At 41.6% G+C, this 16,631-nt stretch overlaps 1 protein-coding gene across 2 annotated transcripts in view; it reads right to left on the reverse strand.

Moving 5' to 3' along the window:
* Positions 1-236: 236 nt before the first annotated feature.
* The window catches only part of LOC147014754 (dipeptidyl peptidase 1-like), a 36,809-nt gene continuing 20,414 nt past the window's right edge, over positions 237-16,631 (reverse strand). Inside the window, exons 5-8 of one of the 2 annotated variants that reach the window (XM_085852983.1) lie at positions 13,503-13,621; positions 5,741-5,872; positions 2,085-2,317; positions 237-855 (exon numbers count right to left, since the gene is read on the reverse strand). In XM_085852983.1, the coding sequence (XP_085709109.1) occupies positions 586-855; positions 2,085-2,317; positions 5,741-5,872; positions 13,503-13,621 (754 nt within the window). In that variant the 3' untranslated portion in view covers positions 237-585. The remainder of the gene's footprint in view (positions 856-2,084; positions 2,318-5,740; positions 5,873-13,502; positions 13,622-16,631) is intronic. The other variant, XM_085852984.1, reaches the window with a different exon arrangement.

The following is a 16,631-nucleotide window of genomic DNA, read 5'->3' on the forward strand; positions in this document are numbered from 1 at the left end:
CACTTTTTGAAATCCCATCTCTCAATGGTGAAGAATCACTTTAAAAATTCTTGAATCCGGATCTGCATTTTCATTAAAATTGAATCAATTCGTCCTTGTCACACCCAACCTGTCCACCAAGTTTCATCCGAATCCATCCATAACTTTTCGAGATACCCTGCTCACTGACCGTTAAAAACATAACTTCCATCCACCTTTGATAGCGGAGGTAGTGATACACAAGGCAAATATAATTTCATCGTGTAATAATGTATTTTGCTCTCACATTGTAATCATTAGGATAGGCTCAAAACATATTTACCAGCATTATACACAAGGAAATCAGACACAGGTGGAGGCCATTCAGCCCATCATGCCCGCGTGACATCAACACCACGCTAATTTATCAACATTCAGCCCCTTAAATCCCACATTGTATTTATCACGAATCAAACTGACATGTCTTATTTCATTTGTATCCTCTCATAAGATTAAAACAGCTTACATAATCAAATTAACAATTGTGTCATTATTATCAATCTATTGCTGCATCATCTTCGTGAGCTTCCAGTTTCTCAAGGGACTGGACCGTGTTATTGCCAGAATTTAACTGAGCTGTGGAATGGGTGTTGCAGCTACTGCTATGCTTTCAATGGCACATTCATCATTGCCTCTACGAATGCGGAAATACCCATCCTCCCCCCATTCCTCGCCCCAGCTGTTCTTCACTGTCCAGAAGTCGAGGCCCGAACTCGCATCGTGGCCATAACCTACAACCAGAATGACATGGTTTGTGGTCTCGAATGGGTTGAAGGAGTCATGGAGACCTGTGTGAATGTAAACACCACCAGAGTAATACCTGAAGTCATCATAAACCTGGAAAGGGGAATGAGGGTCAGTATTAATCATAATATCACGTTTATTATACACTAGCTGAAGTACCCGGTGTTGCCCGGAGAAATTAAATTAAATACTCTGATAATTAAATTTGTGTTTACAAATCACTGCAACCTCAACATACGATCTTCACAAAACACATTACTCGATCGCTCCTGGGAATAACCCAGGCAGTGTATAAGCAACATACTCCCTCGTGGCCTAAACGCGGAGGTATTATAATAAACCTGTGTAAAGCAATCTTTTTAATAGCAGGCACACGTGTAAACACCGTGATAATTAAATTTGTGTTGACAAAAAATCACTGCAACCTCAACATAGATCTTCGCAACACAGTAAATATTACTTGATCGCACCCAGGGCAAAAAAAACCCAGGCAGTGTATAAGCACAAGACCCGATCGAGGCCTGAGCCCTGAAGGCCAATTATCTGGTTTTATCTGTGGTCAATTTTTTTTGTCCAAACATAGCCCTCGACCTTCCTCTGGAAGAAAGAGGAGGCCATGCAAAGTTTGGTCGCATTGGTACCTGCAGGGTCCGAATGCATTAATGAACAAACAAACAAACTTTCTTCTTTATACATTAGACAGTAGAGTACCGTTCCCACCCTCTTGATGGGTCGATTTTGCCTATTACTTGCTGAAAATATATAATCTGTGTTTTGCAAGAAAACTATAGAGTATAGATGTTTGTGTGTTGTGCGCTTAAAAGGTTCGAGATGGTCCAAAGTGGGGTGGGATGGGATGCTCTTAGCCCCATCATTTTTAACGGGCCTTACACTTGTGTTTTATAAAGCGCGTCGGTTCTGGCAGAGCAGTTTCCTGATGTGGATTAAAATTTTTGGACAGCTTGTCACTCCAACACAGGATACTTGACTGAATTTGTAGGAATTTGGAATTTGTCCATGATGCTGGCAATAACTCATTAACGCTTGATGAAGTCCACTATGGGATCTTTAAGATCCACCAACCACTGCCAGCAGACGGGATGCCCCGTTTAACATCCATCCAAAGGATGACACACAGTGATAAGTTTCCTTGCTTGAGAAAGACCAGGGTGACAGTTATAGCTGGGCCAAGATTAAAACTCCTGGTAGACAGCTCAGAGGTGAGTATGCATACCTCAAGGCTATCCTGCCACCCCATACTTAATATACAGCAAAAACAAAATGAGCACAATTCATTCCTATCCATTCATACCCTTCCACACCTGAAAGCTCACAGCCACTGGTCCATGATTGACAAGCTCGAAGCGCATCAGTGGCTCATTACAAGCTCCATAGAAACCACCAACGTATTGGTAATTTGAGGAGAAGTATCGAGCATGGGGCTGGACTTCACATGGGGCGTCTACCCCTTTGTAAGGGTAATTTGCTTCCTCAAGAATACCAAAATCTTGGGCGTATTTTCCGGCAATCAGGTAGGGGAAGCCACCCTCACAACCTAGGAAACAGAAAAAAAAATAGGATGTTAATCTGGAACACTATCAACCTCAAATTGTGATCGAGTCCAGCGTTGCTTATATGCAAAGCAATAGTGATTGAGAGTGTGCACACTGCAACATGTCGTTAAAGAGACAAATGTCAACGTAATCAAATCTTATTTCATTTAAAATAATCCTTCCCGGTTTTTACTCTAACTGTACCATCACATTCCTCAATTATGCTTTTCCTAATGGAATCCTTACCTTTTTGAATGGTATGCAAAAAAAAAAATAACTCCTACACTCTCCACACCCTATGTAGGCTACCGATGTTAAACCAAAATGATTCCACATGATGCAGAAGGCCACTTATGTTTTAAAATTGGATCATAAATCCAAGGAAGAGGAGGTGGTGGCGTTAGTCAATATTTTAAGGAATTTTAAATTCCACTTGTCGAGTTTAAAATCATTAAGATCCAGAGTATCCTTGTCTTAGCAGGAAGACTTCTTAAACAAGGGCTTGCAATGTTAGTTGGGACAGAAGAAGCAGCATGGCCAAGGTAGATTGACCTGGTCTGCAACTGATTTTTTTTTTAATTCTCCTTATATCCTGTCTATCAGCTGGAGTATCACAGGATAACTTGCAGTTTTTGTGCCATCATGTGCTGAGATATCGAGGTCACAACTACTGTTGTCTACTGCCTTTGTCGATTGAAATGTGGAATATCTTCCCGTGGTCAGCGCCAAAAAGACCATCTGGGATAGTCACGCCTCTGTCTAATGATCAGTAAGAGGAATGTACTGAATAATTGCTTTATCAGGACTTCAATTAGCTGATATGGAGAAAAGTAGGGGAGTGCAAACAAAATGCCTTAGTCATGCAAGTCTGAGAATAGCAGCAGAAACAGCATTAGTGCCTCTTTTGGAGGATACCAGCACCACGGCACAAAACCATGTGTTGGCAAACCAGAACAGGTGCACTACTACAGTGTGTCGATGCAAATTTCTCCAAAATTAGCATCATGGGTTTGAGGGTGATAAAAATAATAATAATAATAATACTAATAATAAAATGTTGCCAATGAAACTTGATTGAAAAGTAAATGTATTGTTGTTCCCCTTTATTATGAGAAATGTACTCAAATACAACATGATTGTTACAATTCTATGTGCTTGAACATGTATCTATATTAATAATATATATTTGCATTTTAAATGACCTTGTATCTCTTTTGTACTGGAAGAGGATCAATCCGCTTGGTAAAAAGTGCCCCTTGTTCCCCAAAACAGATTGGTCTTCCAATTAATCTTTAATTATTATTCACTATAATAGAATTACCTATTATTTCATTTATTCTGCTCAATAAAGGATTCTCATATATAAACAATTATATTGGCATCTGAAAGTCTGGTTGGAGACACTATTCTAGTTTCAATGGAATGTTTGCTTAAAGTGATATCCAGATGTTTTAGATTATAAATCATTCCCGAGTCTTTTCAATGCGGGCTGACTTTCTGACCTCTGGACCAAAGAGCCATGTGTGATCCATCCCAGCACCCAAAAGGGCTGCGGTCTTGACGTCATTCTGTCTCGAGGATGATCAAAACATCGTTGGATGATCTCACCCCCTCTGAAAACTCCCATCAACCTCCAGGTCATAAATATTCCTTATCCCTTCAAAATTAAGCTCACCTCCTGCAAGATGGCTGCTGCAACAAAGCTGCGAGTGATTCTTCCCTGAATCCTCAACATGTCAGCTATGGCATCAGCGTGTTTTGAGGACAAACAGACCTCGTCTCACTGAAAACTATGTAAGAATTCAAAGTTTCTATGTACTGCAGAGTCGGGGAAAGGGTGTGTTGCTTGTGTTGCCCCGATTCTCCATATCGATATGTTTGTTTGTATTTGTTTTCCTGTTTTAATAAATGACTCAAAAGTATGGGAGGAATTGAGAATGTCTTTGACAAGTGCATATCTGTGTTCAATGGATATCTCCTTCCTCAACTTAGCTCTCTAGCAAACAATAATTTTATCCCTCACTTTTCTTAATAATTAGCCAATTGGGTCATCAGTGGGCATACTGTGCATTCATACTTGCACTTTGGCAGAAAGAGGTGATGCGGTGCTCCACAATCAGCCAACACCGAGTCAACCAAAAAGCTGGCTGGAGTTGTTGCCATGAGTATACTCGGAAGTGCACAAAGCCCAAGTGACATCAGCATCATGACTGCAGCACCAAGTTTGCACGTGCCCAGGGCACACTTAAGCAGTGGCCTCAATGTCACTCTTGCTGGATATACTTTGGTTCAAACTTGTGTATGATGTTTTCCTAATTCCTGTACTCACATGTTAATTTTCCAAAGTTATATTAGACTGGAGTTAAATTTCAAATTTGATCTGTTGGTTGGATAATTCCTGATGCTGTGCTTCCTTTAAATTTGGACACTGATTTGGAATTTTCTCAGGATGCTGACGACGATCGCCGACTCTGTATGAATGACATCATGGGATATTTAACGTCCACCTGCAAACAATGCTGCCAGACGGGCCATCCGCTTAACATCTGCCTCACGGATAGTTCACTTATTGATGCGATCTTATTCAGGGCAACTGCCTGCAAAGCACAAAGGTGATAGTTTGTATTCAGATCGAGAAAGGAAACCACAAAAGAACTGCTATCCTCCAAGTTTGATACAAGTTTTTCCTCTTCCTCTTCTTCCCTCATCCATACCCAGCATGGTTGACTTATCCAGACTTTTGTTTTCTGCATGCATGTTGTTTCAAAAGGATAACAGTTTCTGTTTTAGCATCAGCACTTCTATACATGGTGGTCTAATTTCTTCAACCACTGATTTGTTTGTTCTTGCAGTCCATGGAAATTTTTACATTCATCTCCAAAACCACCATTGATTAGAATGTGGTCAATCTGATATCTATGTCACCCATCAGGTAAAGTCCATGTGTACAGTCTATGCTTTGGTTGTTTGAACCAGGTGTTTGCAATTACGAGCTCATTTTCCACAAAGAACTCCGGCATTCACTCCCCTGGCTTATTTGCGACACCAAGTTCATGCTTTCCTGCAATCCCTGGTGCTCCTGCTTCTCCAATTTTTGCATTCCAGTCTCCCATAATAATTGAAACATCTCCTTTAGGCACCTGTTCTACCAGTTCCTGCAAAACTCCTCCACATTTTCTTCATGTGCTGCAGAAGTTTGTATTATTGAGCAATTCCTTTTTGTGAACAACACATTTTGCTCTCTTCATGAGCCGTACATCAGTTAACTAGGTTATCTCAAATCAATGGGAAATTAGATAAATCCAGTCGAAGTAATATTTTATGGGATAAATAAGTAAACGTGATTTTGTTTGTCATCCATGTATCTGCTTGCCCCTCTGATTACAAAACAAACTCATAATAATACAGTTGCAATAAAATCATACCTTGAGAGTAGTGGCTGCAGGATACGATTTGCTGTGGGCTGAGGATGGGCTGCTGAGTATTGTTGGTAATTATTCTGATACGTGATTCTAACATGGCCGTAGAGGCAAAAGCATAACAACTACCACATCGTCCTGCAAAGCAAAGCATACAAACAATAAATGTAAAGCTCCAAAATTCACTGTGAATACAGTATATGTTTTGTATACAGAGTCAAGGCTCATGGAAGAGCGAAAACCCCGAATGAATCGGGATGCAACATCTATCTATAATTCCAGCAATCTCTGTCTGTGTGTCTGCGACCGCTGTTTCTCGACAACCACTGGTCCGATCTCATTGAAACTTGCCAGGTATATTGCTGGGGCCCTGAGGATGTGCCTTCTCAAGGGTTGATATGAATCGGACAAGTGGTTCCCAAGTTATGGACATTTATTTACCAAACCAATGACAGTACACGGTGATATGACGTCACAATTGACGTCACAATTGTTTTTGTTTTTTGGTGGGGGGGGGGTTGCACGTACGGGCACGCACGCACGTACGGTCACGCACTAATAATAAAAAAATATGAGAAAATGCCAAAAGCAGAGTCGAGGGAGAAAATAGATGGACAGACAAACAGGGGATGAGGGTAGTGAAGAGGGGTAGGAGATAACGCAAGGATGGACAAGAAGCAAATTTTAGGGAAGGTGTAGAAAAAACAGGTGTAGAAAAGGTATAGAAAACAGGTGTAGAAAAGTTTAACACCTGGTTTAACAGGTGTAGAAAAGATCATGGTTTTGGATGGAGGATGATCTGAGATTGTCATGAAGAGCTGTCAAGAAGACCTGGAGGGAAGAGTGAAATTGGAGATAATGTGAAAGTTGGTTCCACAGGTGGGGAAAAAGTGGAACAAATGAGTGGAGGTAAGCAGTGATTATGAATTTTGGGAGTTTCATTCTAAGGGGGTTGCTGGTGGACCATGTGCACCATACATATACCTGTGGTGGACAAAGCACGGAGCTGGCAGAGGATGCAAGACCAGAAAGGAGGTGGAAGAAAGCAGAAAGACCACCAACCTGTCGGTGATGGCAAAGTGATAGGCCCATAGACTTAACTACACTGCGGGAGATTCTCATGATCATGAAGGCCTTGGTTTCCACGGTGTCAAGCTGAGCAAGATGTAAGGCAGGGGAGCTAGCCCAGAGGGGAGAGAAGTATTTCATCAAGCTGCAGATGAAAGCCTTGTAGGTGGATAGGAGTTCAGGTGTGCCAAGGAAGGACTTTGCATGACGGAGGATATCCAGTCGGCGACTGGCTTTGGTGGCCAACTTTGAAATGTGGTTTGCCTAAGATAGATCATGGCTGAGAGTGAGACCCAAAAGTTTGAGTGACCGAAACTTCTTTGAGTTGGTTGTTGAGAAAATGGATGGTAGGGTTTGCCCTACGTCTTTTTGAGAGATAGAGCGAGTGTGTGCGATTTCTCAAGGTTAAAAAATATCTTCCAAGTGTTTGACCAGTTTGTGATTTTGTAAAGTTCTGACTTGAGAGAAGAGACTGCTGCTGGTCTTTCTGAAGGCTTCTTGTCTATCTGATTGTCACGGCAGAAGGGGAAGTCATCAGCAAAGAGATAAAGAGGATTTTCCAGAGAATCAGATATATCAGTGATGCGGATTAGGAATAGGATGAGGCTTAGAACACTGTCTTGGAGCACTACAACCCTGGCAGGGAGAGAAGATTTTTTTTTTGGGGGGGGGGGGGTAATTTTGGAGTGAAGAAGACTTTTGTGTTGTTCGTATTTTTTCTCGAGCAAGGAGGGGAAAATGATTAAGCTGAGGGATCAGAAATAACAAGACCTGGGATAAAAGGAGTGAAAACAAAGCATATGGGATCAAAAATGGAGGCAGATGCAACAACCCGATGAGCATAAAGTAGGCCAGACTTTACCAGGGACACAAATGCAATGAGTCAACACGAGAGGATATGGTTTGGCGTAGAAACTTTGACAAAAACACGATCAACAACACAGGAATTAAAATAAAACAGTAAAACACAATGTATGTGGTCCGGGAAACAATGAGCTTTGATGAACTAAAAGGAGGAACTGCCAATCTGACTTCCATGTGCAGCAAAAAAATTATGACGTCCATGCTGAAGGAAGTTGATCTATTGCAACTTCATCAAGTAATATTATTAATTTGAAATGAATCGTCTTCCTTCCAAAAAGTTGTACAAGTAACTCTCTCCACTAACATAAAAAAACACTGCAGGGAATCAAACTTCTAGTCTATACAAATGAGTCGACTGGTCGGAGCACTCATCTCCTGGTTGTGAAAAAATCTGTTGAAACTTTAGTGGCAATTACTTTATCAGGACAAAGGTAGAGTCACGTGGGAAATTCTCAAGGATGAGTCAAAATGATCAGGAGCTATTTTGGCATTTTCACCTGAACAAACTGAATCAGTTATTGTACAAAACGAAGATAAATTACTCAGATAAGATTATTAGCCCCGGTTGGACTTGGTTCGAAACGTGGGCTTATGGATTTGGTCTCCATTTTCGTGTCCGTCCGTGCATGCATCCATCCGCAACCATATCTCGTATCTGTATGGACCGATTTTACTTTTACTCGGCAGAACGACAACACATGATGGTATGCATGAACACATCATTTTGTTTCGCGGTGTGGTCAAAGATGGCCGACTGGCGGCCATTTTAGTTCTAAAAAAAAAACACCGGTGTTGAGCACGTCCTCAACCATTTCTCGGACATGCATTTACCGATGTTGTTCAAACGTGGCACACAGATAAAGAATGATGAATTACATAAGCACGTCATTTTTTTTTCCAGATCAGATCCAAAATGGCCGACTGGTGGCCATTTTAGTTGTAAAAATCCTGATGTTGAACACGTCCTCAACCATTTCTCGGACAAGCATTTACCGATGTTATTCAAACTAGGCACCCAGATAATGAATGATGGCTTACATATGCACGTCATTTTTTTTTTTCCGAGATAAAATCCAAGATGGCCGACTGGTGGCCATTTTGTTACTTAAATGTGTCCCCAACCATTTCTCAGACGTGCATGGTCCGATTTTGTTAAAACTTGGCACAAGCACAGAACATGATGGCATACATATGCCACCCTCTTTATTTTGTGATGTGATCCAAGATGGCCGACTGGTAGCCAATTTAGTTTTACATAAATATGGGCTAAACCTCTAACTCCACACAACAAAATTACTAAAACAACACGGGCTATGACATTTTATGTCTTTTTTACTTGTTTCAAATGGAATTTGTTTCCTGAAAGGTCACTCCATGAATCTGCTGATAGGTGTCTGTATATTGAACTACAGTCCATATGTGGATACATACTGTTGCGTGAGGGATTGGATCAATTGGAATTATGTTTACGAGAAACACCCATCCCCGATGGGAGCATAATAAACCCTTGTAGTAGTCAGCAAAGCATTTGCACTCTGTCATGTGTAATGTGCAAAATTGTAAGTCATCTCCATAGCTGACTTATAATTTCCTCTTCCACCACCACCGGGTTGGTGCTATACAGTACACATTTGGAGAGATAATTTGTTCCTTTTTATCCACCACCAGCAGAGTACACACCCCCTGGGTGGGTCGAGCTTGTGCATTACTTGTTGAAAAAAGTATAGTCTGTGTTTTGCAAGAAGATTATATACGTTTGCTTGGTGTGTGCTTGAAAGGTTCGAGATGGTCTTAAGGTCTAACTAAATGGTACGTTCCAATAGTAATTAGTGTTTAAGGGGTCGAAAGGGTCAAATCTCTCAAGCATGTAAAAAGTGTCTCAAAAGGTCCAAGTGGTCTGAAGCTCTTCATCATCATGGGCCTATGCTGCCTAATCTGTCTGAAGGATACAAGGGGTCTAAATGATGTAAGGTCTCAGGGGTCTAAAGGGACGTAAAGGGTGTAAATATCTTGAGGTTCTAGGGATCTAAAGGGTATAAAAGGTCTAAAGGGTGAAGGGATCTTCAGGTGTCTAAAGTGTGAAAAAGTCTTAAAGATAAATGGGGTCTTAAGGGTCTTTGGAATATTAGGAGTTTTAAGGATCTTGGGGTCTTAGAGGCTTTATGGGTCTTAGGGGGTCTTCAGGATCTTATGGGACTTTTTGTCTTATGTCTTTTAGGGGTGTTTAGGGTCTTCAACATCTTTAAGGGTCTTAAGTGTCTTTAGAGTCTGAAGAGTCTTTTGGGTTCATAAGGGTCTTAGAGATCTTTAGGGATCTTAGGGGTCTTATGGATTTTAAAAGGTCGAAGGAGTCTCAGCAGTCTAAAGGGTTGAAAGGTTTAAAAGGTACATTCCAATCATGCGTAATTAATAAACAAAATCACAAACTGGTCCAACACGTGGAACATGTCTTTCAATCCAGACAAATCTCACGCTCTCACTATGTCTCTTCGAAAGGACCGTTTACAAAACCCCCCCATCCACTTTCTCAACAATCCTCTGGAAGAAGTCTTTTCTTTCAAGCTTCTGGGTCTCACTATCTGCCATGACCTTTCCTGGGAAAGTCACATTTCCAACCTTGCCTCAAAAGCCAGTCGCCGACTGGGAATCCTCCGTCGTGCAAAGTCCTTCCTCGGCCCTCTTGAGCTCCTGACCACTTACAAAGCTTTTGTCCATAGCCTGATGGAGTACTGCTCTCCCCTCTGGGCTGGTGCTCCTGCCTCCCACCTTTCTCGACTTCACGCTGTCGAAACCAGGGCATTTAAGATCATTGGCATCTCCCGCAATGAAGCTGAGTCATTGGGCCTCTCACTCAATCACCGCAGGTTAGTCGGTGGTCTTTCTGTCTTCTACCGACTCCTCTCCAGCCTTGCCCCCCCCCTGCTCTCTCTGCGATTTGTCCCAACCACATTTCCACAGGGCGCTCAAGGTCCGCCAACAACCCCCTTCTGGTAAAACTACCAAAATCACGAATCACTGCTCATCTTCACTCTTTCATTCCACTTTTTACGCGCCTTTGGAATAAACTTCCTGACTCTATTCTTTCCCATTCTTCCCTCCAGGCTTTCAAAACAGCTGTTCACCACCACCTCTTATCTTCCCCCATCCAAATCCTCGATCTTTTCTACCCCCGATAATCCACCCAAGCCCACTTCCTTCAATTCTTCTGCTTTCCTTCCTGAAAGTCCCTGTAATGTCCATCTTCTCCTCGCCATGTTCCCCGTCCCATCCCCATCGCTCTCCCTTCCACAGTTCACCTGTGTCTGTTCCCCAATGTTTTGTCCCTTCCACTCCCGCCCCTCTTGTCTCATGCCTCCTTGCTGTGAGTTGTGTGTTCACTCTCATACGAGCCTCGACCAAGGTATACAAAAAAATAAAAAATAAAAAATAAAAAAACATACTTGTAGTCAGGGAGCAACAAACGTTCAAACAATACGTAATTAATAGACATATAGTCACATGGCTTCACAGCTTCACGGACCATGTTTTGCTTTTTTTATTTCCAGTATATAGACTGGCGTGGATTGGCTCACTACGCTTGCCTCCCCATACATCGCTACAGAGGTACAGTCTTGTTCTAACTGTGGATAATGAGTGTATGTGAGTTGTTGTGTTGTCATGATTTCCACCAATCAAAATACGAACATTTATTTTGTACAAATTTATTTGTAAAATTGGTGATATTATATTATTTGTAATCTAAAATGGTCCAAGTGGTCTAAAGCTCGAAATGGTCAAGTGTCCCAAGCTGTCTTATCTGTCTGAAAGGTGCAAGGGGTCGAAATGTTGTTAAGGTCTAAGGGATGTAAAGGTCTAAAGGTTCATGGGGTTTAAAGGTTAAAAAAAGGTATCAAGGGTGAAAGTATCTCAAGGTGTCTAAAGTGTTTAAAGGGTCTTAGAGGTAAAAGGGGTCTTCAAGATAAAAGGGGTCTGAAGGGGTTTTGAAGTGTCTTCGGGGTTTTTTGAGTCCTCGGGTTTTTGGGGTCCTCTGGAGCCTTGAGACCTTTTGGGGTCCTCTGGATCTTTTGTGTCTTTTGGGTCATTGGGGTATTTTGGGTCTTTTGGGTCCTCCGAATCTTCAGTGTCTTAGGGAAGGGTCTTCAAAGGTCGAAGGGGTCTCAGAAGTCTGAAGGGTCGAAAGGTACATTCCAATAGTACGTCATTAATAGACGTATGTGTGTATACTGATGTTCAAACAGCACATAATTAATAGACTTACAGTGTAGTCACATAGCTTCACAGCTTCACTGATGGGACAGGACTTCAAGGCCGGCTTCACGGACGGCTTCATGGATGGACCATGTTTTTCGTTTTTCAATAACATCCAGATTAATTTATTTTTCATCTCTTTTTTTCTCTCTTATTTCATATAATGGTAGCTAAGATCCTGTAGGAAACTATGCCCTGAGCACAGTACCTCCCGACGAGGTTCGCCAAAGACCCTTACATTCAGTCGAGTGCACGGTCTGGTGTGCAATGAGCAAGCATGGCATCATTGGACCATTCTGGTTTGAAGATGAGGACAGTATAATGCCATGACCATCATCTCTGAGCGCTACATTAAAGTGCTGAATGAGTTCTGTGTCGCAGGAGAAGTTTCCGAATAGAAGAACAATGGTTTCAGCAGGATGGGGCAACCCCTCACACCGTAAATGAGTCCCGTGTGTGGGTTACAATCAACATCGGTTGGAGAGTGATTGGTCGATACTTCAGCGTCGAGTGGTCTCCATGGTCCCTTGATCTGAGCTCACTAGATCTTTCTCTTTGGGGTTATCTCAAAAGACAATGTGTACAAAGATAACCCCAGAAGCCCATTTGAGTTGAAACAAGAAATCACAGAGAAAGTTAGGCAGGCCCACTTGCCGAATGCCAGCGCATAATGTAATCATCAACTTTGCCATCATGTTCAAATCTGTATTCAGCACAGAGGTGGAAATGTGGAGCATGTGATCGACCCAGTGCTAAATTGAAGTCTTGCAAGTTACGGTTCTGATATTTGGTACACCTGTGTCACACAAAATGCAACACATATTCCAGAAGTTTTATGTAACTCAGAATAAAAATGAATGAATGGTGGATTTTCTTTATGGGTTTGATTTATTTATTTATTTGTTTTGGCACACCCGTATGATACGATGCAGTGAACACGTTTCCCTACTGAGACTGGCCAGACTTGCTGCTATGGTAGGAGAGGGAGGTTCACACTCTCCCAGGTGTATAATCTTTTCTATACCTGGCTTAGTGCAGGATGTCCAAGCTCAGGGGGCTTCTCTTCCTCAAGATGATTTAGACACATTTGTTGTGACATTTTATCCCTTTCTTTCCCCCCTTTGTATGTCTGTGTTTCTGTAATAATCTTATTTTCCATCTTCGGGGTTAGGTTGTAGGTAAATAAGGATAAGTACGTTTGTTTGGCCATTCTGTGAGATATTTGGGACCTTTCCGTGCATTTGAGGTTCTTAATAATATTTGTGATCTTTCTTTGTTATGAACTTACAGCATTTGTAAATTGTGTTTTGTAGAATCCTTTGATTTGTGAACCAATCTTTGTGTGTAAATAAACATGGGTGCACAACCTCCTGACTGATTTTCTGCAGATTATTCGGCCATCCGAACAGGTCCCACCAGTTCCTGTACCTGCCAATCTCTGCTCACTCCGCAGAAACGTGTGACGCTACATTTACAATGTGGATGCATTTGGCTCAGTAATTGTTTAGAATGAGAGGTTATTGAACTCGCATGTCATTGCTGTTCATTTTTCCACTATTATGTTTCAGTAGCATAACCATGATCATACCTTGGTCACGGACTGGAGACACAAAGTTGACCCCATTAACATCACGCCAGTCCCAAGTGTCTGGTAGGGTGTCTGCGAGTCGCTTTACATCCTCTGATACTTGGACAGGAACAGGAGATCTGTGTGCAAAGTGAATATCAATATACAGGTGAATCCATCAATATTATAAGTAAGGAATCTATTTACAAAATAAAGTCTTATTCCATTGCTGTCACTCTGCTGAATTTACTTCCCATGGCTGCAGAATGCAAAGATTCCATCTGAACATGAGGCCTGGCCAGTTGGTTTGTGAAAGGTTGGGGCATAATTTTACATCCTCTATCAGCCCTTGACCCAAAATGATGATGATGATGATGATGATGATGATGATGATGATGATGATGATGATGATGATGATGATGATGATGATGATGATGATGATGATGATGATGATGATGATGATGATGATGATGATGATGATGATGATGATGATGATGATGATGATGATGATGATGATGATGATGATGATGATGATGATACAAATACATTGCTGAAAAAATGGTTTTGTGATGAGATTCCTGAAATGTTATTGGATCATACAAGGAAGCATTATTTAGAAAGATAATGACACAAACTAGATGGTGAGAGCCAACTCTTCTGGTGGCAAATCTGTAATAAAAAAATTTAATTAAATCAAAATTAAGTGGAACACCAAATGAAATAGGTACTGCATTTGAGTCATCAGAAGGTACCCGAACAAGCAAAAAGAAAAGATGAAATAATCAGGAAGAATCAGGAAAGGACTTGGGTTTCAACTGCTACTCCTCTACGCTCAAACCAATCCAGGCGCACCCAAGTGCGCCTTATTAAAAAAGAATAAAAAAGAACACAGATTCAAAAAATGTAATAATTCTGGCTGCCAGACTATGCGTTCAATGAGGTTGACATTTAAAACATATATTCCGCATCACTACTAGATCATAATTTTGAAGTTTCACTTCGATTCATGCAGCGGTTCAAGAGAGAGAATTTTTGAAATATTTTCCTTCAATCCGATATGGCTGCCACACCACATGTCCTATGAAGTCATAATTATAATTAAAACATTCTGCATGAATTGCCGCACTTAAGGTGAAAATTTCGTGTCAATCTGACAAGCAGTTCCAGAGAAAAGGGAATAATAAAATGCAGACACGCACGTACGGATGTACGCACGTACGGGGTCCTTCATGCTATTTCCTGAACGTTTGGGCAGAAATTCACCAAACTTGGTAGTTATGATCACCACATGGCACAAAAGTGCAAGGGCAATAACATTTGGCCCCACCCGCTAGGGCGGGGTTAAAAGGTCAAAATTTCCCAAAAAATGCAATTACTGGCACATTTATAACATTTTTTTTAATGAACCTTTGTATGTGCAATCAACATTGGGAGACGCATGAAATATGTTATGATTTTTTTGATTGAAACCCCAGTTCTTGCTGGAGTATGACTCAGAATAACTCAGAATTTGATATTGGGTCGTTCCTGGTGGAACTTTTTTCCGTCTTTCAACGTTGCTTTAGGTGGGAAGTGTGGGGATTTGCTCTGGTGTGCCATCGACTTCACTCTAATCTAACTTTAATGCTTGCACCTCCTCCATAAACCATTTGTACAAGTCCTTGCTCTTCTCTTCCAGGCATTTCAAAACAAAGAACAAAGGAATGACAAATAAAGACAATAAATGCTGAAACACAGAAATAAAACAAAAAACAATAAACATTGAACACCAAGTATGAAACGATACACGTTACAAAATGGCAGGGTAAAATAATAAATAGCAGTAAGGAGGGGGAGAGGGGTTATTTCTCCTTAATCACATGATTGATTGGTGATTGAAAAAGTAGATTTTGCAAAAATGATTGGCCAGAGTGCTCTGGGAAGTTTCATCACCTCCACCAATATTACTGGCTGTGTTTGTTTGAAGTCAAGTCCTGTGTTGTCTCGTGTACGTGCATGCAGCATTTGTGTGACAGATGTTCCATGAATCTTCGACACTGAAAATAAATCATCCTCATCCTTTCCAGTTGTGCTATAATGCACAGAAGTGTCGCCTTTTCTGGAAAGCACTTTGAATCCACCTTACGAGGAGGATGTCTTCGGGACCATTATTTTTAGCGTGCTGGTGCCAAGAATGCATTGACTTCTACTGTGATTGTTAATTTGAAGCCTTAATGCACCGATATGGATTCATACTGCAGCAATGCAACTGTACCTTTGCCAGTATGGAAGGAGAGGAAAAGAGATGATTGAAATGGTTGGTAATTTAACCGCGGAGTGGACTCGAGGTGAAATCCTCCACTCAGACGATCACCAATTTTGTGATGGATTGTCCATAGAGGCCAGATGCCATCCGCCGGGAAAGCCAAACAGATCTTTTCTTTAGTTTCCGACATTCAGAAACTCGAATGAGATGTGTCACCGATAGTCATTTTCCATTAATTAGTATTTGGGGTCAAAGGAACCCCAGGGAATTTAACCACCATGATTTCAGGCTCCAAAGGAGGGATTCGCGCCAAATTTGTGATGGCCGTGAGTTTAACCCATGCCACAGTTATTCCAAATCATGAAAGAGGCCGACACTGCAATGATGGTAACCAGTTAATAAATAGGTAAAGGCAAAAGGGAATGGGGAAAACAAAGAGGAGAAAGGCAAACATATCACAATAATTATTCACTCAAAAGCCCACGCATCATGAACTTCGACAGCTTATTGCGTTATCTTATCCCATTCACATGACAGATATTCACACAGGGAAAGGTCGCAAGAAACAGAAGAGAAACCTTTTCCCCACACGATGCCTGTGTGGAGTTGGTGCTACATTTTCGAGCGTGGGGAAGATACTATGGTGGAGCTCAGGTGAGAAGAGATGGTCTGGCAGACCGCGTCCGGCTTCGTAGTCTCTAGCAGTTTGCGCTTTTGTTCGGCGCTGCTGAACCCCATGTAACTCTCTTAGTCCTGTGCCCTGAGCTGCTGGGTGCTGACTTCTTTGAGCTGCTCATCAAAAACTCTGAGCCAATTTGCTGCCAGTTCTGAGCTGCCACTCGAGCTACTCTCCACTCAACTACTCATTCTGACTGTTGCGAACTGACCGTGCCCTTGGTTATTCT

This window comes from Eptatretus burgeri, chromosome 13 (assembly GCF_056783735.1).
Source record: "Eptatretus burgeri isolate ZD-2024b chromosome 13, Ebu_testis_v1, whole genome shotgun sequence".
Lineage (NCBI taxonomy): Eukaryota > Metazoa > Chordata > Myxini > Myxiniformes > Myxinidae > Eptatretus > Eptatretus burgeri.